General features: G+C 37.8%; 1 protein-coding gene across 4 annotated transcripts in view; it reads left to right on the top strand.

Moving 5' to 3' along the window:
* The window catches only part of LMBR1 (limb development membrane protein 1), a 58,089-nt gene that overhangs the window by 3,455 nt on the left and 27,240 nt on the right, over positions 1 to 27,394 (top strand). For all 4 annotated transcript variants that reach the window (XM_083376714.1, XM_083376715.1, XM_083376716.1 and 1 more), the window contains exons 2-5: positions 11,458 to 11,530; positions 13,766 to 13,805; positions 17,857 to 17,996; positions 21,945 to 22,048. In XM_083376714.1, the coding sequence (XP_083232840.1) occupies positions 11,458 to 11,530; positions 13,766 to 13,805; positions 17,857 to 17,996; positions 21,945 to 22,048 (357 nt within the window). The remainder of the gene's footprint in view (positions 1 to 11,457; positions 11,531 to 13,765; positions 13,806 to 17,856; positions 17,997 to 21,944; positions 22,049 to 27,394) is intronic.

Raw genomic sequence — 27,394 nt, forward strand, 5'->3', positions numbered from 1 at the left:
TTTTTATTTACGTTAATGTTTAAAGTCAATCAGATTTTATATTTAGTAGACTTCTACCTCTCCTATTATTTAGTTACTTTTAAATGTATTCTTGCATATCTCCAGAATAATATGTCTCCAACCTGGCTTTTAGGTATTCCAATAGTGTACCCATTGCTGTTTCACTTGAGTGAGTCCATCCGCTTTACTGTTGGTCACTCTTTCCTTCTATTTTTCCTAGCATTATAGATTTCTCTAGAGCTGGGTCTTATGTGTTATACGTCCTAAGCATGCAAACTTGAGCATAATCACTTGTGTCTTGAGTGAGAACTCCGAGTTGATTTTTTCACTGATCCGCTTGTCACTGATCCATCCACTTCTTGGTTTTCTTAGCTGTTTATGATATTGAAAAGTGTCAATACTGTTTCTATCCTCTTTAAAATCTAACTTTCACTTCTTTATAGTTTCACAAAAGAAACTTCCTTGCATGATTTTGATCTTTGTAGATATGGAGATATCCCACATCTGAATATCTTTTACAAGGCCTTTGTGGCTACTTTATCAAGTGCTAGTCTGCTAGTTCTTTTACTATTGTAAATCAATTATAAAAGGCAAAAGCTACCCACCATTTCACTATCTTCATTGTTAAATTCAAGGCTCGTTGCTATACCTGTTAATACTGGTTTGATCTTTTTATTTAATTGTCCAATTTTTTTCATTGCACTTCTTGACTTTCATTACTTTCATTACTAGAGCTTGCAGTTTATTTGCCTTTTCAGAGTAGCATCATCACTACAGCAGAAATTACTGATGTTTGTTCCTCCAATTTAAAAGCACAGTCATCTTCTAATCTGGCTTCTCTCAATATATTCTGACTAAATTTGGGGAGAGTATACAGCCATATTTATAGCTATGTCTCACTCCTTAGCCAAGCTGGAGCCAGCATGTTTCAACATGATCTGCTCAGACTATGGTTTCCTCATTTTTGTATATATAATTTTCATGAAGACGTTCCATGATTTCGGCATTCTATGGCTTGATATGGTTGATGCAATCAGGGGCATTTTCATAATTAATAAAACACACATTCCCTTATTTTGGGTATTCTTTGACTTGCTCATTGATTTAATGTGCCTCAGCAATAATATCTTTTGTTCCTTGCCCTTTTCTAAAGCCAACTTTAACATCTGGCATCCTCTTCTCCATACAGGCGTCTAATTTATGTTAGTTGATCTTAGGCATTATTTTATTGTCTTGTGAAATTAAAGATATTGTGTAGTGTTATTGTTTGCATACTCTGTTGTGCCTCCTTTCTTTGTTGCTAATATATAGACTGATTTCTTCCAATATGTTGAAGACTGTTATTCTCCAGATTTTCTGATACAGGTTGGTTGAAATCTTTACAGTGTATTTTGCTGCTTGTCATATTTCTGTAGATGTGCCATCAGTTCTGATAGCTTTCCTATTGGTAATGATTGGAATGCTGAAACTGACACATCTGCTGTAGAGAATTTCAGTATCTTTCCATGTTTGTTGAATTGTTTTAGAATCAGTTATCAACTGTCCACTGGTTTCTTTTAACCTAACAATTTGAGGTTGGAACTTCTTTTTGAGTTTGGAGATCTTCTGGAAGACTTTCCTTGTTTTTAATGTTTATTTCCATCTTCAGTGCCACTACAGATATTGTAATCTTTTCTAACAGCTGTTTGAAATCTTATGTTAAGTTCCCTCCCGAGATCTTTATTTTTCTTGGCTTTCATTTCTCTTCTCAGCAATTTCCACTCTTGTTCCGACATGTAGTTTGTTTTCTGCTTCTTAGTTTTTGGCAGTTTTTCTTCAGATTCATCCTTAACAACTTTGATTTCATTCCACAATTCCTCTAGAGACCACTGACCATGAAGTTCAAGTCTTCAAAACTGTCCTTGAAAATTCTTCCTATAGTGCGTGCTGCCCAATGTTGGAGCTTCCACATTTTAGCTGGGCAGATAGTATTTATTTTTATTTTATGTATTTACTTCTATCCTGAAACTGAAGATAGCCAATATATCTAATACTCCTTCCTCCTCCTATTTTCCCCACAACATCAACCCTCTGAGATGGGTTGAGCTGAGAGAGGGTGACTGGCCCAAGATCACCCACTGACTCTTCAGTATGACTTCATGCCTAGGGTAATTGCTGAGCTTATAGATGCATTAATGATGCATTCCCATCATTCTTTGCTCATTCCTCCTAGGGTCACTTTCCCCCATCGTAAGATAATATACTAGGACTTGTGGAAGACTGACATTTTGCCATTTCATAAATGTCATTGGCAGGTTGATGCAGATCTGTTGCATTTACTTTTTAATGTTTGATTATTCCAGATTTATAGCAGACTAGACTTATTCAAATCAAGGTTTAAGTTATTAACATCTAGTAGTTCTCTTTTATGAATTAATCTGAACTGAACTGTATTTTGTTGTCCTTAATACTTTCTTTCTAGAAATATGAAGCATGTTAAAATGGAGTTTTGTGATTATTACCCCAGCCTCATACAACTGCATCATTTTCATGCGACAATGATTTGGGAAATTAGTTTTCTTGCTCATGTGACTTGGTTAAATTCTTTCTTAATTGGAAGGGGATATACAGCACATTTTCTTTAAACAGTTTTATTCTTATTGACGGATTACAAGATGCTTTGATAAAACTAGTTTTTCTAGCCATGTCCAATCACATGGATCTTTCTATTTATATATTAAGCCTACCTTTCAGATTAGAAGCACATGAAATATATTTTTAATGTCTGTGGTTTTGTATAGTAAACCTTGTTATTTGTTTATTTGTTTACCTGTGCAAAATATTGAAGAGTAGAAATACAGAAGGCAGAATAAAGAAGTAACATAAGGTAAAAACATTTGTTTGCAAATTGTGAAAAGGGAGTCGATCTATTCTCCAAAGCAGCTGAAAGCAAGACAAGAAGCAATGGATGAAAGGTAATCAAGGAATGAAGCAACCTAGAACTAAGGAGAAATTTCCTGACAGTGAGAACAATTAATCAGTAGAACAACTTGCCTTCAGAAGTTGTGGATGCTCCAACAGTGGAGGTTTTTAAGAAGAGATTGGACAGCTGTTTGTCTTAAATGGTATAGGGCAGACATGTCAAACACAAGGCCCGGGGGGCCGGATCCGGCCCACGAAGTGGTTTCATGCGGTCCGCGAAGCCATCCTGGAAACAGTGAGGGAACGGCCCCCACTGCCTTGGCCCTGGCCCAGAGACCCTCCTCCTGTCAGAGACGCTCAGATCTGTCCCACTCCTGCCCAGGCCCCCATAGGCACCCTTGATGCGAACGATGTAGAGCTGGCCACGCCCACCCAGTAGGCCATATGCACTCTGGCCCCGCCTACCCAGTAGGCCCCGCCCACCCTGGCCATACCCACCCGGCCACTTGAGGGCAACCACAATGCTGATGTGGCCCTCAATGAAATTGAGTTTGACACCCCTGGTATAGGGTTTCCTGCCTGAGCAGGGGGTTGGGTTAGAAGACCTCCAAGGTCCCTTCCAACTCTGTTATTCTGTTATTCTTTTAAATGCTAGGATTTTCTGATGGTTTGCTTTGAAGGTTTTTTCCCCCTTGAAGATAGCCTTGAATTGTCTTGCATTTCCTGCCATTTGGAGATCAAAGTCTCTTTCAAGTCAAACTTCATTTTTGGTTACTACATAAATATGATCGTATAATACTTTGGCAGCAATACATAAGTGACCTATCACTGTTGTTTTCTGGAAGTGTTTTATTTCTCAGTCTAGCCTGTAGTCCTGAGATTTTCTGTGGTCTCCCATCCAACACTAATCAGATCCAGCTGTGCATAGAGAATAATTAAGGTCTGCTAAATGTTTCCTGTTATATAAATAAATAGGAGCTGAGAATATTTCCATTTTTATTTCTGAGGACCTACTTATTCCTTGTTAGTCGCGAAGTTGTGTCCGACCCATCGCGACCCCATGGACAACGGTCCTCTTCTGGAGTCCATCTAGGCTCACACCTACTGCTTCAGTGACTCCATCCAGCCACCTCATTCTCTGTCGTCCCCTTCTTCTCTTGCCCTCAACCTTTCCCAGCATGAGGCTCTTCTCCAGTGAGTCCTTCCTTCTCATTAGGTGGCCAAAGTATTTGAGTTTCAGCTTCAGGATCTGGCCTTCTAAAGAGCAGTCAGGGTTGATCTCCTCAAGGGTTGATCTCCTCACTTATTCCTTATTCCTAGCAATGCTTTTTTTTCTTCTGAAAACACCTTTTTAAATGAAAGCTAAGAAATTTAGAAAACTGAACTTTGGACTTTTTTGAGTGTTGACTAGCCTAGACCTTGCCCAGTATGGTTGTTTTTTTTTTTGAGGGGTAGAACGTACATGATATCAGTTTCTTCTTCACTATTTACGTCACTATGAGGATTAAACTCGAAGTTAACTGAATAGAATGTAGTTGCCATTTAGGCTTTTCTTTTTATCTTCTGGTGCTAAAGGCATGTGGGGACATGAACACGATTAAAATCCTTATTCTGCTTTGCAGAATATTTTGTCTACAGGATTTAAGAATGTTAAGACTAATAACTTCTTTTTTAATGCTCTTAGATTTTACAGAAGAAATTGTTATGCAGTAGATGGAGACAGGAAATTTTAGGCCTTTGTAGTAATATCATTTGTCTTGATACTTATGTTCCCATTAAAAAATTGAAAGGGCACTTTGAAATTGCGTCTTTTATGTATTCTATAATTAATCTTCCAGTCCTACTGTTTTATGGGTATGTGTGGACTAATTCTTATTGGTGACTTTAGTTTATGTGATATTGTACTAGCAGTGTAGCTCTTTGTTTTCCAGTGAAACGTAAAAGCAGAATCTAATACAATTTTTATTACTGTATGTCCCTCCTATATTTATATACATGAAAACACAGCTAAATAATTTTGGTCATAAGTTATTATGGTCATAAGTCATCACTAGGCTCAATTTTATGACCTTTGGCAAAAAAAAAGAACGAAAATGTGATCACATGACCACAATACGCTGCAACCAGTTGTACATGCAAGTGAGTTGCTAAGTGTCTGAAATGTGATCACATGACTGTAGAGATGATGCAGCAATCGTAACTTCCAGAATGGGTTGTAAATAACTTTTTTTTGAGTTTTTTTGTAACTTTGAATGGTTGTTAAGCATGTGGTTGTAAATCAAGGACTACCTGTACAAAACATTCAAGAGTAAAAATACAGAATGCAGAATAAAAAAAAATAGAGCATGGTAAAAACATTGTGAAGGAAAATTTGATGAGATACTCTTCTCTTCCATTCTTTTTTCTACAATTATTAACCAATACTTAAATATTTATGCTGTGCTTTTAATATTTAGTATTAAACATAGGAAAACTTTGTTTATATCTATTTAAATGATTTCATCTATTGTTTTTCATTAGTCTGTTAACTCTTCATAGAAACTGTATTTCAGATGTATAAATCTGCTTTGCTATGTACTTTGTTCTATAAAGGGGAATCCATTCCTGCTTAAATTTAGTCAAACATCTATTATATACACTGTCAGTTTTGCCACAGCAGGATATTCATCAATTTTGGTCTCTCAGTCTTGCATCTTCAACAGAATTTCACTTTTCTAACATTTTTGCCAGGTTCATTCTTCCGCTGTCAGTGATCAACATATCTAATACTCCTTCCTCCTCCTATTTTCCCTAGAACAACAGCCCTGTGAGGTGGGTTGGACTGAATGAGAGTGACTGACCCAAACTCACCCAGCTGGCTTTCATGCCTAAAGTGGGACTAGAGCTCACAGTTTCCTGGTTTCTAGCCTGGTGCCTTAACCACTAGATCAGTGATGGCAAACCTTTTAGAGACCGAGTGCCCAAACTGCAACCCAAAACCCGCTTATGTATAGTCAGGTGCTGGGTGGGCGTGGCCAATTGGCTGCGTGTGGCCCATTGGGTGGGTGTGGCCCATTGGGTGGGCATGGCTGCGGTGGTAAAGGCAGACTGGGTGGGACTAAACAGTTCAATCAATTCCAACTTTGTGAAATCTTTTTTTCCCCGCGAGAAGTTGAAATTGATTGATTGATTGAACCTTTTTTTTTGTACATGGCGGTGGAGGCCTAAAGTGTAAAGGTTTTATAAAACCCAGCTAAATGCCTAGGACTGGGGCGACGGCATGCGTGCCCAAAGAGAGGGCTCTGTGTGGCACTCACCACCATGGCACTAGATCAAACTGTCTCTGAAGCTGTGATACTTTTCATTTATACCTTCTAGAATTATTCTCAATATTTGTGGTTTCAGTTCAAATTTCGTTTTTAAAATTTTATGAATTGTGTGATGTATTTCCTAATACATTTATTTATTTACTGAATTCATACGGCCATCCATCTCACAAGAAGTGATTGGGGAGTGTATAATGAAAAGTAAAACATGTCAAAAACAATCATATAGAAACAAAAACATACAAAAGATTAGATCAGCAGACCTTCAGAACCTCCAGGCCTGATGACATAGCCAGGTCTTGAGGGACTTCTGGAAAATAAGTAGGAATGGAGAAGATAACACTTCAAGAGGGAGAATATTCCATAAGGTGGTTACCATGCCAGAGAAGGTCTATCTCAGGGGTAGGTAACCTTGGCTCTTTTATGACTCATGGACTTCAACTCCCAGAATTCTTGAGCCAAGTCCATTAGTCATAAAAGAGCCAAGGTTGCCTACCCCTGGACTACCTCCTTGGGCCCACCGTGTACTTACCTCACAGATGGGACCTGCAGCATGCCTCATGGCAGATATGATGGGATAAGCAGATGTAGTTGGGATAAGGTGGTCCCTCAGATAACCCGGTCATGAAGAATTTTAAAACCAGCACCTTGAATTGAACTCAGAAGCAAACTGGCAACCAGTGTAGTTCTTGGTATGGAGGTGTAATATATTCTCTTCTAGAACCACACATAACTGCCCATGCTGCTGCATTTTGTATCAGGTGAAGCTTCCGGATAGTCTTCAAGGGCACCCCATGTTGAGCGCATTACAGTAATCCAGTCAGGTGGTGACTAGGGCATGAGTGTGACTTTTTTTTGCATGACTGCATGTGATAAAATGTTCTTGGGGTATTTTCAACATATATTGGTATATGATTTGTCCATCTTGGTAATAATTGGATTAATCACTGTCTACTAAGATGGAACAGAATGAACAGAGATGGAACAAATTAAAATCACTGTTTTCTAAGGACATAAAGGTAGGAATGTCTAATTCTGGCTACTCCAAGCCTGCCCGGGTTTGCAAAAGTTGGTTTACAAAGGTGATGTATAAATCCAATTAGTATGCAATTTGTTTTTTGCTACTGTAGATTTGCTTTTGTTATAACTATAGTTATTACATTAAATTAGATGCATTACACTATTAAATACTATAACAATGGGATCAATCCTAGTTAACCCACTTTTGTGACAATTTTAGTGAATGTAATGCTAAAGCAAATCCAGCTGTATATATTTGCTTATTATTAAAACATTTAACCTGTCCAATAGGTGGAGCTCTCTGGATGATTTGGAATAAAATACACTTAAAAATACAATCTGAATATAAGCCTATATTATAAAATAAAACCATATATTATAGAATCAAATAAAATACAAAATTTAGAAACACCATATAAACTAGGTAGCAATATGGTGGCATTTAATGATGATGATGATGAAATATAATGATGATGATGATGATGATGGAAAGGACCTTGGAGGTCATCTAGTCCAACCTCCTGCTCAGGCAGGAAACCCTATACCATTTCAGACAAATGGCTGTCCAATCTCTTCTTAAAAACTTCCAGTGTTGGAGCATTCACCGCTTCTGGAGGCAGGTTGTTCCACTGGTTAATTGTTCTAACTGTCAGGACATTTCTCCTTAGTTCTAGGTTGCTTCTCTCCTTGACTAGTTTCCATCTGTTGCTGCTTCTCCTGCCTTCGGGCGCTTTGGAGAATAGCTTGCTAAATTGCTAAGAATTAATATCAAATTGAAAATCAATGAAAAGGGAATTGTGTTCATTTCCTTTATCTCCTTATGTTATTTGTCATCATATCTTCTTCTTTGCTTAGATTTATATAAGCTGCCTCACCCAGACCTTTTCTGCTGCTGTAGTCTGCGTGATGGATGAGTCAGTCCAACTTAAAATATGGGTTACTATGAAGCAACTGCTAACGTGTTCTTGTCTGCAAAATGGGTAGTTAAAGTGCATAGGGAGGCATATCCAGAGAAGCATCTCATACATCTTTTAATGGAATTGTACATTTCAAACACAGAGCTGGTTTTTTATGCATTAAATATTGTTATTCATGACACAGATGGGCTATTTCAGCAATTTGAAAGTCAGTGTGTTTTTAAATAATACATGTTTCTTATCATATCAAGATAGTTGCCTTAAGCTTTCCCTTGTGAAAGCTAGAATATACCCTTCTGAACCTGATACTATTCAGTTGTTCTGAAACTGAAACTGTATTTCCCAGCCAGCATGAAAAGCATTAATGGAAGAAGAAAAAAATCACTTTTAAAATAATGCCATTAAATGTCCAGGTAGGAAAAGGAATGCATGTGAAATGGAAAAACCCAGAAAAAAAATCACACTCAGAATTAACACCCATTGAAGTCTGTCTTTCATGTTACGTGGTTGTACTGAGATGCACCTATAACAGGCTATGCTGCTGTATCTTCAATTGCCTGTAGCTTCTTCACATGCGCTTCCATGTAAAGTGCATTGCAGTAATTTAAGAGGGAGAGGATTAAAATATCAGTGGTTGTGAGAAGGGCCTCCCAAACCAAGAATGGGTAGCCCTGTCTCATAACATAAATCTGGATGAAGATTCTTTGGTCTTGGTTGCCACCTGTCCCTGTTCAAACCTGTCCCTCCAAACAACACCCTATCTGGAAATGTGCTACCCCATCCAAGTCTAAGCTGAAAGTTCCTAGGAACTTCCCTCGTGCAGCAACTACAGCCACTCAAATTTCAGACACCCCCCCTCCCCCGGCCTCCTAGCAATATGGCAGGACCTTGACAGCATTATTTGCCAGTTTTGCGATTAAGTTGTATAACTGGGTGTCATCAGCATTAGAAGACACTAGATTCTGTGTTGCTGGATGACTTCATGGAAATGCTGAGTGGCAAGAATCTTAGATTGCTCTTTGAAGATTGGCTGGAACTGAACTACAGAGATAACAGAAGAAGCATTGCAACGTCTAGACTGACAGGGATTTTAATTATGTTTACAATTTTAACTCTAATCTTTAATTTATTTCAATTTTTAATTTTAATTTACTGTACAGAGACCTTTAATTTTTGTTGTTGTTAGCCGCCCTGAGTCCCTCGGGAGATAGGGCGGGATATAAGTCCCATTAATAAATAAATAAATAAAATGTCCCGTCTCTTCCCCCCATCCCCTCTCATAGCTGGTTCTGAAGGATACCATGTTTGATAATAATGAGCTATCAGTGTTGTTAGTTGCGAAGTCGTGTCCGACCCATCGTGACCCCATGGACAACATTCCTCCAGGCCTTCCTGTCCTCTGCCATCTTCTGGAGTCCAGTAAGGACCAGCATAGTTTCACCATCTCTATCTGGCCCTTTCAGAGGTCATCCCCAAATGTGATCAATACCATCTACATGGTGTAGATTATTTAGATAAATAAAATAGAATATGAATGGCTCCTGTTGTATTCTTTTGCTATATAGAACTTACAGAGGTGGGATGTAGAAATGCGGATGACTACTAAAAAGTTACCATTATGTACATCTCTTTGTTGCACTCTCCTGGTTGTCTGGATTTTGTAACAGACCTTGTAACCCTGTCAGTGTCTGTTTCTCTATTAAGTAGAAATGTTGCTACGTTAGATACAGATCTTTTGATTTGTTGGCATTGTTTTATATTAGTAATGTAGAGTTTTGATTTATGATGATTTCTGGCAAGGGTTTATTATATAGAAAAAATGTGAAGGACTGTCTTTAATTGAGCCTTAGAAATTCCTAAGGTGAAATGATACTTATTTTTTCCTGTAGTGAAATGATGCTAGAAGTAGAGGTCATATCTGTACATGGGGCCAAGCCCTTTCTGCAGAATTTAAATCTGCCAGTCTAAGGTAGACCAGACGGGAAACATGACCAAATAAGCTAATTCTACTTTATTGTACTAGTAGTCCTCAACTGCAGATGATACCACTCTGCAGATGATACCACTCTAATGGCAGAAAGTGAAGAGGAACTGAAGAGTCTCTTGTTGCGAGTGAAGAAGGAGAGTGCAAAAGTTGGGTTGAAACTAAACATTAAGAAAACCAAGATCATGGCATCCGGCCCTCTCAATTCCTGGCAAATAGATGGGGAAGAAATGGAGGTAGTGACAGATTTTATTTTCCTGGGCTCCAAGATCACTGCAGATGGGGACTGTAGTCAAGAAATTAAAAGACGCTTGCTCCTCGGGAGGAAAGCCATGGCAAATCTAGACAGCACACTAAAAAGCAGAGACATCACCCTGTCAACAAAAGTGCGTATAGTCAAGGCTATGGTCTTCCCAGTTGCAATGTATGGCAGTGAAAGCTGGACCATAAGAAAGGCTGAGCGCCAAAGAATTGAGGCCTTTGAACTCTGGTGCTGGAGAAGACTCCTGCGAGTCCCTTGGACTGCAAGGCGATCAAACCGGTCAGTCCTAGAGGAGATCAACCCTGACTGCTCTTTAGAAGGCCAGATCCTGAAGGTAAAACTCAAAATACTTTGGCCACCTAATGAGAAGGAAGGACTCACTGGAGAAGAGCCCAATGCTGGGAAAGATCGAGGGCAATAGAAGAAGGGGACGACAGAGAATGAGGTGGCTGGATGGAGTCACTGAAGCAGTAGGCGTGAGCTTAAATGGACTCCAGAAGATGGTAGAGGACAGGAAAGCCTGGAGGAACGTTGTCCATAGGGTCGTGATGGGTCGGACACGACTTTGCAACAAACAACAACAAAGTCCTCAACTTACAACAGTTCATTAGGTGACCTTTCAAAGTTAGAATTATAATTACAAAAGTGATTTATGACCATTTTTCACACTTATGACCATTGCAGCATTCCAATGGTCACGTGGTCAGACTTCAGACTCTTGGCAACGGTCACGTGTTTATGACCGTTGCAGTGTCCCGGGGTCATATGATCACCTTTTGCAATTTTCTGACAAGCAAAGTCAGTGGGGAAGGCAGATTCACTTAACAAACTTGTTCCTAACTTAAGCAACTACATTACAGTGATTCAGTTGACAACTGTGGCAAGAAAGGTAATGGGGTAAAATTCACTTAGCAAATGTCTCACTTAGCAACATAAATTTTGGGCTCAATTGTGGCCATAAGTCGAGGACTACCTGTATTTATAAAGCATTTTTGTTTTAAAATGTGCTCCATTTTAATATTTTTAGAAATTAAATTGTTGCTTCAACTGTGAAACTTTCTCTTTCAGATCTGTTTTCTCTTGTTTGCGATATTGTATATTGTTTCCTACTTCATTATCAGAAGATATAAGAGGAAAGCAGGTAACTGGTTTCACATTCGTTTATTTTCTATAATAAATTATAATAAGCTGGAAAGTGTTCTGGAAAGGATACATATCTATTTATGGAATAAGTATTGTAATATAATGGCAAGTGATCTGAGAGCTTTACCAAACAAATTACACCACCATTTTCTTTTTTTCCCCCAATTTCATTTATTTTATTATAAGCCCTTCCAGTTTAATTAACTTTTTTTAAAAAAAATATTTTTCCAATCTTGGATTGGAAGTTAAAATGGGCTTGGGTCCAGATTATCTGAGGGAACACCTGCTGATGACATTAACTCCCCATTGTCATGTGCGCTCCCACAGGGAGGGCCTTCTTAGGGTACCGCCGGTGAAGGATTGCCGGCGGGTGACTCCCAGAGAGAGGGCCCTCTGTGGGTGCGCCTGCCCTTTGGAACCAACTTCCTATGGAACTTAGGACTGCCCCCGACCTCCGTTCATTTCGCTGGGACCTAAAAACTTGGCTCTTTGAGCTGTCTGGCCTAGACTGAGTGGTTTTTAATTGGGTTTTAAAGTTTTAACTTTTGGGCTTAAATTTAATTAATTGTTTTAAAGTTATTTTAACTTTTGTATTGTATGGCTTTAATTGCCCTGTAAACCGCCCTGAGTCCAATGGGAATAGGGTGGTATATAAGTCAAATAAATAATAATAATAATAATAATAATAATAATAATAATAATAATAATAATAATAATAATAATATCAACAACAACAACAACAACAACAACAACAACAACAACAACTAAGAGATTCTTTTTAGATGCTGCAAATTTCTTTTAACTGGAAGGACTGCATCTGATAAGAAATAAGCTCGGTTACAAAGTTAATTCTTTAGGTAGTTTGATTTTATGGTTGTTTGCAACTGATTATCTTATAGATACAATATTTATACATTTTAAAGTCTATTGAATGACTCGTTTATGAAATAATTACTGTACAGGTTAATCAGGAGAGCATCCTAATCAATGATTTATTTAGATCTGGACCCATGACCAGTCTAGAAATGTTTCTTTTGAACACTGTAGGACAGTTACATGATATAAAATAATAATGTCCGAAAACCAGCTTATAGGAGGTAACTTTAACTGATATCTTTGATTTGTTAAATGGAGAGTTTTGTGTTGCAGTTTCCCTGGCTGCTTGCTGTCTGTTCAAAAGAAAACCAAGATTTTTGTGTTATACCACCACCTAGCTACCAAGCTACTTCCAAGTGCTTTGCTTATACTTCACGAATAGTTGCACCAGTGTGATGCCTCTAGTACAGGGGTGTCAAACTTGCAACGTCACGTGACGTGTCGCGACGTATTGTGACTTGTTTTCCAATGGGTGGGTGCGGTTTTGGCATGATGCATCTGGCCCGCGGGCTGGCAGTTTGACACCCTTCTCTAGTAAAATAAGAATTCAAAATAGCTAATGTAATTTATAGCTACATTATATGAATAAATCAGTATATTTTAAAGAATTTAATATTAAATTCTAGTCATGAGTAAATATAATTTTTCTTCTTCATTATATTAGTGGCATGCTTTATTTTCTAAGTGTCATCATAGCATATATGTTCACCCACCCACCCACCGACACACAGATCGATAGGATTTGCACACAGATGCAGGATTTTGAAGAGTGACATTGAATGTGGAATGTTTCAAATTTATGGATTAAAAACAATGAGAATAAATCAGGATGTACTTGAGCGTAATCTGTCTATTCTTTCAGTTGGATGTGAATTAAAACATGCATTGCGATTCTCATTTTGGTGCATCTAACATGCGTTTAACTACTGCTTTGTACTGATGAACATTTCTAAGTCCTGATAATAGCATCTTTTAATTTACTCTATTGTATGATAGTATTATGCATTATTATATAATTGACAGGACATCTAAGTAATTCTCAGGTACTTAAGGCTAAGCAGCTTGCAATACCATTATTAAACCTTTCAGCAAAGAACACTTTAATGCAAATATTGGTAGAATACCACATTAATGAAGACTGCTGTCTTTTGAATGATAACCATATCCCCTCCTCCGCAAACTATCATGCATTTGAGATTTGTGAAATAACAGCCAAATATTAGAATTAAAGATAAGTACATTTTGAATTTTGATCATGCTACTGTTTCTCTTTGCCAATTGCTATTAGACAAGAAGTAAAATACTTAAGAATGGCCATGATATCAAAATGTAATCTAAAATATGCATTTTTTTTCAGATGAGCAAGAGGATGAAGATGCTATTGTCAATAGAATTTCGTATGTATATCTTTACTTTCTTGGTAGATGTTAGAATTATGTAAATATAGCAACTCAAGAAGAATTTCCATGTTTATGATTCAGGATGATGAGAATTGGTGATTGTAGTAATGCTGAATTTTTATATTGTTTGGAAAGCATTTTTAAATAAAATATAATACATCTGGCTATTTTGCTCACATTTATGTGTGAACAAATTAGGTATATGAGGACCACATGTGAAGATAGCTTATTCCAATGATGGCGAACCTTTTAGAGACCGAGTGCCCAATCTGCAACCCCAAACCCACTTATGTATCATTGCGTGCCAGGTGGGCGTGGACCATTGGGTGGGTGTGGCTCATTGGGTGGGCGTGGTTGTGGTGGTAATGGCAGACTGGGTGGGACTAAAAAGTTCAATCAATCCCAACTTTGTGAGATCATTTTTTTCCCGTGAGAAGTTGAAATTGATTGATTGATTGAATCTTTTTTCTTTTTTTTGCACTCGGTGGAGCCTAAAGCAAAAAGGTTTTATAAAACCCAGCTGAAGGCCTAGGACTAGGGGATGGCGCACGTGCCTACAGAGAGGGCTCTGCATGCCACCTGTGGCACCCGTGCCATAGGTTCGCCACCACGGGCTTATTCTTTCCTATACAGGCTATATACAGATTTAGTTTTATATAAGGCAGATTTGTTGAAAACAATGTGACAAGTACAAAAGTTTAATGAATGAGTTCTAGGTTTGATTTAGACTATCTGCTTAGAAAGTTAAAAGGCTTAGAATATGGAATGCACTTCTAAAATTATTAGCCATTTATTGATTTTATGTAAAAATATTTTTATCCTTTTAGTGCTTACACATTAATGAAGGTAGATAACAGTTCCAATGAAAATAATGTAATAGTTAACTATTAAAATAGGGCATGAAATAAACTGAAATAAATTAAAAGATAGGTACAAAATAGAGAAAGTTCCTTATTTAGTTTTTTTATTTTTAACTAAAGCAATAATGTGTAAGTTATATTTAGTTATTTATTTTAAATTATTTTTTAACCTCTAAGTTAAATTGCATTTTTGTACAAAAACATTTTTGGTGATTATATAAGGAATTGTACTTTCTATTCTTTAGAAATAATGACTGGCATTATGTTGCTATGTCTGCCAAAATAACGCTCTGGGTTAAGACCTTAGGCCTGAAATTATTTCCGTGCTATTTGCATTGTAATCCCTTCCATTAGAACGTGTGAATAGCTATTTAATTAAGTATAATATGATCATGGATTATCCTGTTGAATTATTAATGGGTAACAAACGTTGCCTTTTTGGAAGATTTGCTTGAAATGCACTGAGTTTGGTTATGATTCTGATATATTTTTAAATTTGCCACCTTTTATGTGCTAACTATAGCGAAAACACTAATTTATATTGGCTATATATCTTTCTGAAAATGTGAAACTTAGTTTGGTAATATACAGAATCAAAAATATAACATGAGGTCCATAGATTAAGCTTTTTTCTGTTTTATAAAAATGAAAGTATTGGTCTAATTACTTTGTGCAAACTTTAGACAGTGGACAAGACATTATAAATCAAAATGATTGGCAAACTGGTTTAAATGGCTACTTCCTTCTATGCCATTTCTGACAGCTCTTTTATCAAGATCATTGCCTTTCATTGCAAGTACAAGTAGTTTTTCTGTGAAGCTGAATCTACGATAATAATTTCCTTTTCTGAGCAAGGTACATGTTTTCCTGCATATTACGACAACTGGCTTCTTTTCCTTTTCATGTGACTAATCTTTCAAATTTTGGTATTACTCTAAACCCCAAACTTAAAATGCATCTGGAAATTAAAAAAAATCTGTTTATTTCTTATAATCAGTTTTTCATAATGGAATATTTAATAACTGAGGCGTTTTTATTTTCTGGATTCCCATTATTCCTTGATCCGAAAAATCTATGAAATGTCTTGATTACGGCTACCCTGGGGTAAGCTAGGTGACCAATAAATTTAATCAATCTATCAATCATTATTATCTACTCCCTTTCAAGCCAGGATATTATATAGAGCACAGAAAATGAGTAAGAGATAGTAAGCTAATTAAAGGTATAAGCAAAGAAAAGATGGTTAAAACAAGCATTTGCCCAAACTACTCGGTACACCCCTCGGAATCTTTCTGTTCTTTCAGATCATCCTCCATTCCACCACATTGACATGCTCCTTCAGATATGGTCTTTTGTCCTTCAAATGTCTCTTTCATCAGCTCTCTTCAACCATAACTTTTTCAGGCTTCCTCTTGACTCATTGATTCTTCTTTTATGTATTTGTTTTGCAACATGATCCTCATTCGTTCTCTCTATTTGACCACACTACTTCAATGTATTTCTTTTGTCCTGGTCCATCATTTTTGTATTCACCTCACATTCAGTCAGCACCTAATAATTTCCACCCTTTATCAATTTATGTTAACACAGATTTAAAAACTCAGCTCCCACTGCATTCATTGATTTTATGTTTCTCCTAAAAACATAAAAGCTGTCACTTCCATGTAGTTAAAAGGGGTAGGAGCACGGTCCTATATACATTTTTATTCCAACAAGTATTCATTGTTTGGAACCACCAATGCGCTATCCACTACTTATTTGCCATCTTAATATTTTTCCATCTGTCATCCTGTCTTTAATAAACATTCTGTCAAGGTACACTTAATTGTCTATTTGCTCCATTTTTTTTCTTAATAAATCCTGGCAATCCTCAATTCCTCTGATACCTATCATAAAGTCAATTTGATTTTTAGTGGAAAATATGCACCAAGCTTTCCAAAATTTTCTTATTATTACCTTTTTTACTGTTTTGATTATAATTCTGTGAAACACCATTCCAAGTGAATATTAAATCAACTTCTTTATAGTTTTTGCATTCTGTGTTGCGCCTTTCCAATAGTATGGGGAAATATAACAATATTCTTTAATGGCAGTGCTTGTACAGGTTCTCCTTAAAAGATTTTTGAACTGAGTATAGCTCTAGAAAATGCACTTGGTTATTTCCTGCTCCATATAGAAAACAAACCAATATATTTTAATCTTAACAAGTTTTGGGAGCAAAGTTGGCAACTGCAAAGACCCATCTATGTACATGGAACATCTGTCCCCTCTCTCTAATTCAGGTCTTTGAGTTCCTGCAATTCTTTGGTCCAGAAGACAGTTACAATTCCAGAAGAATTTCAGGAACTCAAAGATCTGAATTGGGAAGAGGGGCTAGAAGTTTTATGTAGGTAGCTGGGACTTTGCAATTGCTGACTTCGCTTCAAGAGCTTGATAGAATTAAAATATATTGGTTTGTTTTGTATATAGACTGTATTAAGGAAAAAATGTCCTAAGCAAATATCAGTTGGTTTACTTAAAACTTGATCTTTAGTGAGTTAATCCCTCCCCCAATAAAATCTTAAGGCTGAGATCCAAAAAGCTTTTGTAGGCATGCTTACAGATAGGCTTAGCGTTTACTTTTCTTTTTTTTCCAGATGTGGATCATCATTATCTCTGAGAAACTTGTTTACATTTTCCTTAATTTCACTGTTGGGATTGCCATGAGTGATGAAAAGATATCTGAAAAAAATTGGCACCCATTTGCCTACAGAGTTAGTTGCCACGTTCCTTGACTTTTGAGATAATGTATATGCTTTTTTTGGTATTGATGTGCCCAGTTCTAGTCTTCTCCAGTAGAGGGAGTGCTTCCATTAACTCTGGACAGATGTTTGCTTGAACTGGCCTAGTATGTGGATGACATACTTTTTTTAAGTACAGAATTTAATCCTGTAGAAGAAATATAGATGATTCTATGATAAATCAGCATAGAAAAACCTATTAGGGTATCAGCTTCATAGGTTTTATTTTTAACACAGGTTCAATTATATTTGCAGAAAATCTTCGATTGATGCAAATTATACAACATGTATTCTACTTGAAGCATGGTAGCTTACTTATGCTTTTAGATAAAATACTTGCTAAAACTTCTGTTGATTTCAAAATTGCTCCATAGAGACTAAAAATGTTACTGCCACTCTGTCTTTCAGGCTGTTCCTGAGCACTTTTACTCTCGCAGTTTCAGCGGGCGCCGTGCTCCTCTTACCTTTCTCAATAATCAGCAATGAGATTCTGCTTTCTTTTCCCCAAAGTTACTATATCCAGTGGTTGAATGGTTCTCTAATTCACGGTTAGTATGATGTCATGTAACATTGCTATTTGAATGTGTGATACGTTATAGCTTGCGAATGCCTTTAAAGGTAGCCCTCAGCTTACAACCATCTGCTTAGTATTTTTTTTATTTTAATTCCATTTATATCCCGCCCTTCTCCGAAAACTCAGGGCGGCTTACAAGCTTAGCAATAGCCTTCATTCAATGCATATACCTGCTTATTAGGGCTTTCGGGGGGCCCCCCAAGCGGCATTTTTACAAAGTTAGCTTATTGCCCCCAACAATCTGGGTCCTCATTTTACCTACCTGGGAAGGATGGAAGGCTGAGTCAACCTTGAGCCTGGTGGGATGCGAACCTGCACTAATTGCAGGCAGCTGGTGTTACTTAAGGAGGCATTAGCCCACTGCTCCACCAAGGCTCTTAAATAGCTGAAGTTAAAGCAGCACTGAAAAAGTGACTTATGACCAGTCCTCACGCTTATGACCAGCACTCTGCCCCCATGATCAAATTCTGGGCACTTGGCACCAGTATGTACTGTGTTTCCCCGAAAATAAAGCCCACCCTGAAAAAAAGACCTTCCCTGATTTGTGGAGGTGGGCCTAATATAAGCTCTACTTCAAAAATAAGCCCTAATTAGGACCCCGCCCACTCCGTCCCACCTGTCTGCCACAATGGGGCAGGAGGCCGCGTGGCACATCATGCTGTAGAGCTTGGTGCACCATTGCACAGCTCCTCTCTCTTCTCGAGAGCATTTCTTCACTAACCTGCTTTCCAGCTCTGCCACATTTCTCTCCTGCTGTAGGGAAACGGAGTTTGTGAGACTAAGAAAAGTTCAGTCAGACCTTCCAACTTCTTGTGGAAAAAAAAAAAGATCTTGCGAAGTTGGAAGGTCTGACTGAACTTGTTTTAGTCTCATGAACTCGTTTCTCTGCAGCAAGAGAGAAAAGCGCCAGAGCTGGAAATCAGGTTAGTGTTGACTTTTTGCTTTTGGGAAGAGGGAGGAACTGGGCGATGGTGCACCAAGCTCTGTTATAGCAGCGCCAGGAGGAGAAGTGGCAGGAAACAGGGCTGCCATTTTCAGAACGGAGAAGAGATACGGGGCGACGCAGGGTGGTAAGCAAGTGCTCTTCTCTGCTCTGCATTGCTGTGCAGAGCCGTTCCCCTCCCCGTTCTCCATTCTCTCCGGTGGCGGTGACGGAGGGCTGGGGAAAGGGGCATCAGGGGAGGCTTGCGCTGCCCAGTCAGGGCTCAAGCCATGGGAGAGTTGATGGAGGAAGAGGAGGAAGCTGCCTCCGGGCAGATGATCTGTAAGGTGAAACGCAAAGAAAGCCCCTCCAGCGGCACATAGCGGCAGTGGAGTTTTTCACTGTCACTCCCGCCTGGCTCCGAAACGGTGGAGGGTAACCAGGCCTACCCCGTCCATCCTCTGTACTGTAGCTTGGCAGTCCGGCTCAGGAGGAGAGTGAAAGGAAGCAAGGAATGGCCTGGCTGGGGGGAGGGTCTGAAGGAAGTGGGTGCAGGGCACGTGGGACAGCTCCCCCCCTCCCCCATTTGCCTTGCCTTGTTGTGGTGATAGTGGTGCGATGTGCCACGCGCCTTCCTGCCGCAAGTGGCCACAGCAGAACTGGACCAGCAGCCATGCAGGCTCCTGGATGGGGCTGTTGGTGCCGCTGCTGTGAGGCGAGGCAGGTGTCACGGAAAACATAAGACATGGCCAAAAGTAAGACCTAATGCCTCTTTTGGAGGCAAAAATAATATAAGACCGGGTCTTACCTTCGGGGAAACACTATATTTCTGATAGTTGTAAGGTCCTGTGGTCATGTGATAACCATATGTGGCCTTCCCAGCTGCCTTACAAAATGCAAATCAATGGAGGAAGCCAGATTTGCTTAATGACAACGTGATTCACTGGAATTATTCACTTAATAGCTGTGGCAAAAAAGTCATAAAATTGGGGGCAACTCATTTAACAATCATTTTTCTTAACAATGGAAATTCTGGTCCCAATTGTCGTCGTAAGTTGAGAACTATCTCTGTACACTTCCTATCAGAATTATACAGGTATGGAAAACGGTTGTGAGAATAAAGTGGAGTAGAAACATATGGTAACTGGAGGATTTTTAATAAATGAATAATTTGTGCAATCTGATTATTTTAATAGAATTTGGGAGCCATATCAGGAAATTGTGGGTGAATTTTCTTAATAGCCAGTAATATTGTCAGCATCTTGAAGTACTGAAAGTAAACATTGTGTAAAGTTTGAATACAGGGGTACCTCCGTACTCATTGTTAATTGGCTCCGGGAGGCATGACAAGTACTAAACATACCATGTGACTTAACACATGACCCTTTGTTTCGGCTGGAAAGGCTCAAGAGGTAGCTGACACCAACACGTTCTAGCTTGCGTGTCAAGTACCAAACAAATGACAGATATCAAAAATTTCACATCAAAATGCTTTTGAATACCAAATTCAATGAGTTTTAAAGCAGTTGAGTATTGAGGTATGACTATATGTTACCCTGGTGGTCCTCAATCATTATGAAATGGATTATTTTTGCAATTATTTCTTACTTAACATTTTCATAGAAGATACTCTTAGAAGAGTTTGTCAACCAATATTATAAAATATTCTGTGAATTAATTGATATAGCTATTTTTTTATTTGGAATTATTTCAAAATCTTAGAAATGTTTAAACTTAATGTAAACGTGCTGAATTTGTAGAATTTAAACAAAATCATATAATGATTGTGCCATTTTTATATAATAATTTTGACAAATAGGTTGTTTTTTTAAAATAAAGACAAAATTGTGTTCAACTTTAAATCTCAGTGGGGGAGGGAAAATGAAAAAGTCATGAAATTCTAAAAATGCACTTGCCAAACATGAGTGTTTCTTTTTCTATTTCACGTTTGTCCAGCAGATGGCGATAGAATATAGTACAAGTGGCCCATGGACATAAAGCTTGTCATTTCACAAAATACTATAGGCAAGGGTGAGGCTTTATTAGAGCTGGTGAAATCCTTAATTTCTGTTTATCTTATAATAGATATCTTAATCCGATATTGCATCAGACAGAAGCTGGCAAGAATTTTGTGTTTATTTATAAAATCCAAGATAAACTGTAGTTTTCTCTTTGAATACATGTATATTTTTGTCTATACATTCAGCAACCCTTATCTCATATTTTCCATCATTGTGTTACATCAACATACTTTTGATGTTAAAGAACTATCTTCAGAGGGGGTTAGGTAGGCAAACCTGAGTCCAGTATTTATGAAGGTATCAGACATAGTATAAAATAGATCATGCATGCAGATATTTACTGAAGGATTTTTTTCACGCACAGTTTTTGCCTGAACTGCTTGCGTTAAATGAATCAGTTCTGCTACCAGTAGTAACTTTCAAAGAATCAAACAATGTTTGGTACCTAATAGCATGATTAAACGTTTGCATTTGGCATTCAGTCTGATATATGCTTTAAAAATTATTTGGAAGCGGGAGTATGAGAATGTAAAAGAGGCAGCTGCTTTGCCTTTAATGTGGCTCCTTAAAATAGTTGCATTTGCTTTTTGGAAACCTGAAAAGACTTGCATCGATTCTGAAACACCTTGAAACACCTCATGAAGCATACAGAGCTCTTAATATCTGGAATCTTAAATCTTCAGAGCAGTGAACTTGTCAGGAGGAATCCTGTGATTATGCTGCTAACATAACATGAAAGCTAGTAATCACCAAACAGCATTTGAGAATGCATTTTAATTTATGGACAAATACGTTGTATGAAAAAAATACAGCTTAGAGAACCAGATATCTTTTCAAGACCATTTAAAATTGTCATTACATCTTAAAAGATGGCCAGGAGGGGAAAAAATTAAAAGTAATTTTTTTTTATGATATGTTTAAAATTCTGCTGTCTTTGAGAAACAATACATTGACATATTTATTTTCTTATTTTGTTTAGGTTTATGGAATCTTGCTTCCCTCTTTTCCAATCTTTGTTTGTTTATATTGATGCCCTTTGCTTTCTTCTTTCTGGAGTCAGAAGGCTTTGCTGGCTTAAAAAAGGTGCGTAGCTATTAGATATTCAGTGAATGGGATATCAGAAGTACCATGTGATGGGGGGAGGGTACTTGATACTTTCTGAGCTTGGTTGTAACAACAACAACAACAACAACAACAATATAATTGTGCCTTGGGTGCAATCCCAAAATAACTGGAGCATCACTTGAACACCAGTGGCATTGACAGATTTGCCATTAGTCAATTGCAAAAGGTGCCCTTACTAGGAACTGCTTGCATCCTACGACGATATCTGTGATACCATCAAACATCCACATCTGCCTATCCCAGGTCTTTGGTAAGGACTCGATAGGTGGACAAAAATGCCAAATCCAGTCTGAACATCTGGCTGACTGTGCGATGATCAATAATAATAATAATAATAATTGTTTATTAGTATTAGTATTAGTATTTGGAAGGGACCTTGGAGGTCATCTACTCCAACCCACTGCTCAGGCAGGAAACCTATACCATTTCAGACAAATGACTGTCCAGTCTCTTCTTAAAAACTTCCAGTGTTGTTCTAACTATCAGGAAATTTCTCCTTAGTCCTAGGTTGCTTCTCTGTTTGGTTAGTTTTCATCCATTGCTTCTTGTCCTGCCCTCAGGTGCTTTGGAGAATAGCTTGACTCCCTCTTCTTTGTGGCAGCCCCTGAGATATTGGAAGACTGCTATCATGTCCCCCCTCGTCCTTCTCTTCATTAAACTAGACATGCCCAATTCCAGCAACATATAACTTCCTTATATGTTTTAGCCTCCAGTCCCCCAATCATCTTTGTTGCTCTTCTCTGTACTCTTTCTAGAGTCTCAACATCTTTTTTACATCGTGGTGACCAACACTGGATGCAGTTTTCTTACAGACGTGTTATTACAGTACTAGGTAAAATCATCATCATCATCATCATCATCATCATCATCATCATCATCATCATCATGTCAATATTCACACTGACATAGACAGTAGCCACATACTATGCAAAAGAGACAACCAGCAAGCCAAAAAGGGATCAGAGAAGACCAAAACCCCTCCCACCAGCAATCAGTATCCGGATAAGCATAGATTTAAGTCCAAGATTAACATCACAACAGCAATCAATATCCCAGTCAAGGAAAGGCCAAAAAACCTCTTAAGGCCTTTCCCACCAGCACTGACAGGCCACACTGTCTATAAACTGAGACCAAATTAATTGGTACTGATGATGTTACCTAGTTAGGGTAATAAAATGTCTGCAAGAAAACACCCAGGCTCAGAGAGCACCAAGGACCCCTCATTTCAACCCTGAGCTACAAATATTCTCCTTTATTGATACCATGTAATCCCTGGCAAAGCTTTATTTTAAAAAAGGGGAAGCTGTAAAAATCTATGCTAAAAGTATTGTGTTTGAGCTAAATGTAATAGAACTTGACGTAGCGAGTTTGACATGTCTGTCCTAGATGGATCTATTGACTTCTAGTAATGATGCCACATTAAGCTTTTTCAAGATACAAATTACTTTATGATCTGGTCTAGAATCTTTCAGGTAATGGGATCATATATTGGTCTCTAATTCCCTCAACCCTTCCCCAATTTTTGAGTTAATTATTTCAAAAAATTTCTAAGTAATTTTCAAACATGTTTGGGTATAAATCTCCCTATAGTTCAAATATATATTTTACATATTTTCTGTGAAGAAATTCTTGTTATAAGTAAAACACAATAAAATTTCCCACTTATATTGGAAACAATTTTATTATGTAAAATGGTTAATTATTAATAATATAATATTAATAAACATATTCTTCATCTCACAACTCAGCCTTTAACTATAGGCAAGTACAAAAGGCAGCATCTTTTCCAAACCAGGTGTTTCCAAAAAATCCAAACAGAATCCTAAAATAATAACAATAGTTAATAAATGTAAAACTCATCATTCCATATCTCAGCTCTTTAATTGCAAGCAAATCCAATACACAACATCTTTTCCAATCCAGATGTCAGCAAGTTCTAGAGAGAACACCCCAAATAACAAATTCCATTTTAACCATTTGATCAAATAAGCAACTTATGTTTCTTCTTTTTATAAAACAATCTTAAACCTCTTTTGTAAGTCTAGGAAGAAGAAAAAAATATTCTGATTGTTCTTGGGACTGCCATTTTTATTTTTTTCTTAATTTTTAAAGCTTTGTCTGATTTTTTTTCTTGTATGTTTAATGACAAAAGTCTTGTTCATGTTTTTCTCAATTAGGTTGGATAGATTTTGTTCCAAATATTTTTCTTTAACAGCATCTTTGGTGTAGCAGCTTCTTCTGGGATCAAGTGTTCATAAGAACACCAACTTTGCTGACATTGTTGATTCAAAGTCCTGATGCAATTCTTGAAAGATGTCTCTGAATACCATTTCAAGTTCCTTATCTTGTTATATCAAGGTCTTAGTTATGATCTTTAAGTCCCTACATGGCATGGGTCCGGGGTACCTCGGGGACCACCTGCTGCCGGCTTCAACTCCCCTCCGCCCTGTGCGTTCCCACAGAGAGGGCCTCCTCAGGGTGCCTCCGGTCAGGGAATGCCGACTGGCGGCCCCCAGGGGGAGAGCCTTCTCTGTGGGTGCCCCGGCTTTGTGGAACCAACTGCCGGTGGAGCTCCGGACGGCATCGGACCTCCGAACTTTCCGTCGTGGTCTGAAGACCCATTTGTTTGAATTGGCCGGTCTGGCCTGATGGGGGAGTTGGGTTTTAAATTGTCATTTTAGATTGTATTATTGTTTTTTAATTGGGCACTGATTTAATCTTTGTTTTAACTTTTGTATAGTATTGTATTTTTATTTATATGCCCTGTGAACCGCCCTGAGTCCCCAGGGAGAAGGGCGGTATATAAATTAAATAAAACATAAACATAAACATATCCCCAGTATCGAAAGTGATTATGGTTTCAAAGTTAACTTCAAAGTCTTGATATTCAAAATCAAATATTTCAACATTTTCTGAGCCCTTAATCATTTTAAAACTTTCTACAGTCAGAACCTTGCCTTGCTTTTTGCTATTTTGAATTCTTAAAACTTATAAAGATGAAGTTTCATTTTGTTACATTAAGGGTTGGGGGCATTCACCCAGCATTTTCAGCCTTGTCATTTTGAAGGTGTTTAACTTGTTTCGAATTAATAGGCAATTTCCAAATGTGGTTAGCAAAAGAAGTGCAGATATATTGTCCTTTGAAGGCTCCAACACTGGCACAATGGGACAACTTGCCGTGGCCAACTTGTCACAGCCAACTGTGGCAAGTTCAACAATTCAATTTAATTATTTAAAATAATTTAAAAACTGTGTTAATTTCTGTCATTCACATTTCATTTTGTCCCTCCTTTTGCATCCTTTCTTTAATTATTCTGTTCCAACATTTCTTCGATATTAGTGTAACTCTTGTCCCACAGTGAACTGGCCACAGTAAGTTGTCCCAATTTTTGGCTGAGGCGAGAATGGCAGATTACCTTGCAGATGTCTTGCAGCCTTGTCATTGTTGAGGAACAATTGTATGGAGCATCATGTGGGCAATCTCTCCTCATCTCTTTCTCCAGGCAGGGTCTAAAAACCTGATCTGCTCTTCAGCCTCTTGTTCTTAGTTGCAGTTGTTGGCTCTGTTTTCTGCATTTTTTGTTTTGTTTGTAAAAAGGGAGTTTAGTGTGCCTTGTTCCTGAGGATGTCCCATAACTGACATTATTTTTCCATACACAAGTGTTATATGTAGTATGGCAAATGTACTATTTGTTACTGTATTATTACAGTACAGGAAATAGTACTATTTGTACTAATTTGTTTCTGTAATAATGGCCATGATCATGGTTATGCCTGTTGCATTAATATTGTTGGTTCCTTTAAAAATGATTATTTTTCCTTCGTCACCAGCAAATTTAAATGCCAGTGAATGGTGTTCATTCATAATAACCTAGGATTCAACAAGTGTCTCATATCAATCCCTTTTTGCAACCAGTTTTAATAATTTTTTTTGAATGTAACATCAAGATTCATATATAAAAAATGGTTGCTCATCATGGATAGGTGTAGTGTTTGCTTGAAAAACAAAACTGAACATGACTCTAGGATTTTAGTTAAACTATTTCATTAATTCAGACAGATTATTGTCGGCCTAGAGGGGTTAGCTTGCACTTTTGAAAAAAGAGATATTCCCCCCCCCTTAGAGCACTGAGGAAAAAGGTATCTCAAATAATTCTGTTTGACCAATTGTGTCTGTCATGTAAAAAGGCAGTTGGCGGTGTGGGACTTGGAAGCAAGAAGTACTTTCCTAAGAAGAAACCATCTTCTACTGATGGAAGGGCTGTGTTATATCTTGTACTAGGTTATTTACCCCACTTCCCCAAAGTGAAGCTGAAGCAGATTTCTTCTGCCTACATAAATGGAAGCATAAGTATTTGGAATAAATCTAACTGCTGTGTGATGGGAAGATTTGAGCAAGCTTTTATGGAAGTAATTTTAGAACTGAGTTGTGCCATGCATTTAGATATTTCGGTGTTTGGTACTCAGTGCAGAAAATCTGTGGATTCAGAGCTTAACCAAGAACATCCAAAGAGGATGCTTAATAAAGGGACATAAATTCTAACTAATGCGTGGTGGTGCAGTGGTTCGAATGCAATATTGCAGGACTGTTGCCAGCAGTTCGATTCTGACCGGCTCAAGGTTGACTCAGCCTTCCATCCATCTCCGAGGTCGGTAAAATGAGGACCCAGATTGTTGGGGGCAATAGGCTGACTCTGTAAACCGCTCAGAGAGGGCTGTAAAGCACTGTGAAGCGGTATATAAGTCTAAGTGCTATTGCTGTGGCTATAAACCATTAGCTAATAAAAGGAAATAGTAGCAATTTCTTTAATTAATTAGGCCAGATGGAAGCGAAGAGGCCAGTCTGTGAAGCTGAACAACATGATAGCACAATGGAAGAGGAGCACACATTGTTTTAATCTACTTCTATCCTGTTTCACAGTTTGAAATTGTCCTAATTGATGTTCCTTTTGGCAAACTTACATAAAAGTGACTGCATTGCATTTTGTGATCAAATGACTTTTTCTCCTTTTCTAGCTAATTTATGTCAGGCCTTCATTAGTAAAGAGACAGAAAAAGAAGTAGGAAGTTTGTGGGAAAAAATGGAAAAATAAAAATGAATATAAATTAAAAAAATAAAATAAAAATTGTAGCATCCCCAAGGTCACATGATCAAAATTCAGATAGTTCATATTTATGACGGTTGCAGTGTCCTGGAGTCATGTGATCAGTTTTTGTGACCTTCTGACAAGCGAAGTCGATGAGTTCAGATTCACTTAATAACCATGTTATTAACAAATGCAATGATTCACTTAACAATTGTGG

Source organism: Vipera ursinii, assembly GCF_947247035.1.
Source record: "Vipera ursinii genome assembly, chromosome: Z".
Classification (NCBI taxonomy): Eukaryota; Metazoa; Chordata; class Lepidosauria; order Squamata; family Viperidae; genus Vipera; species Vipera ursinii.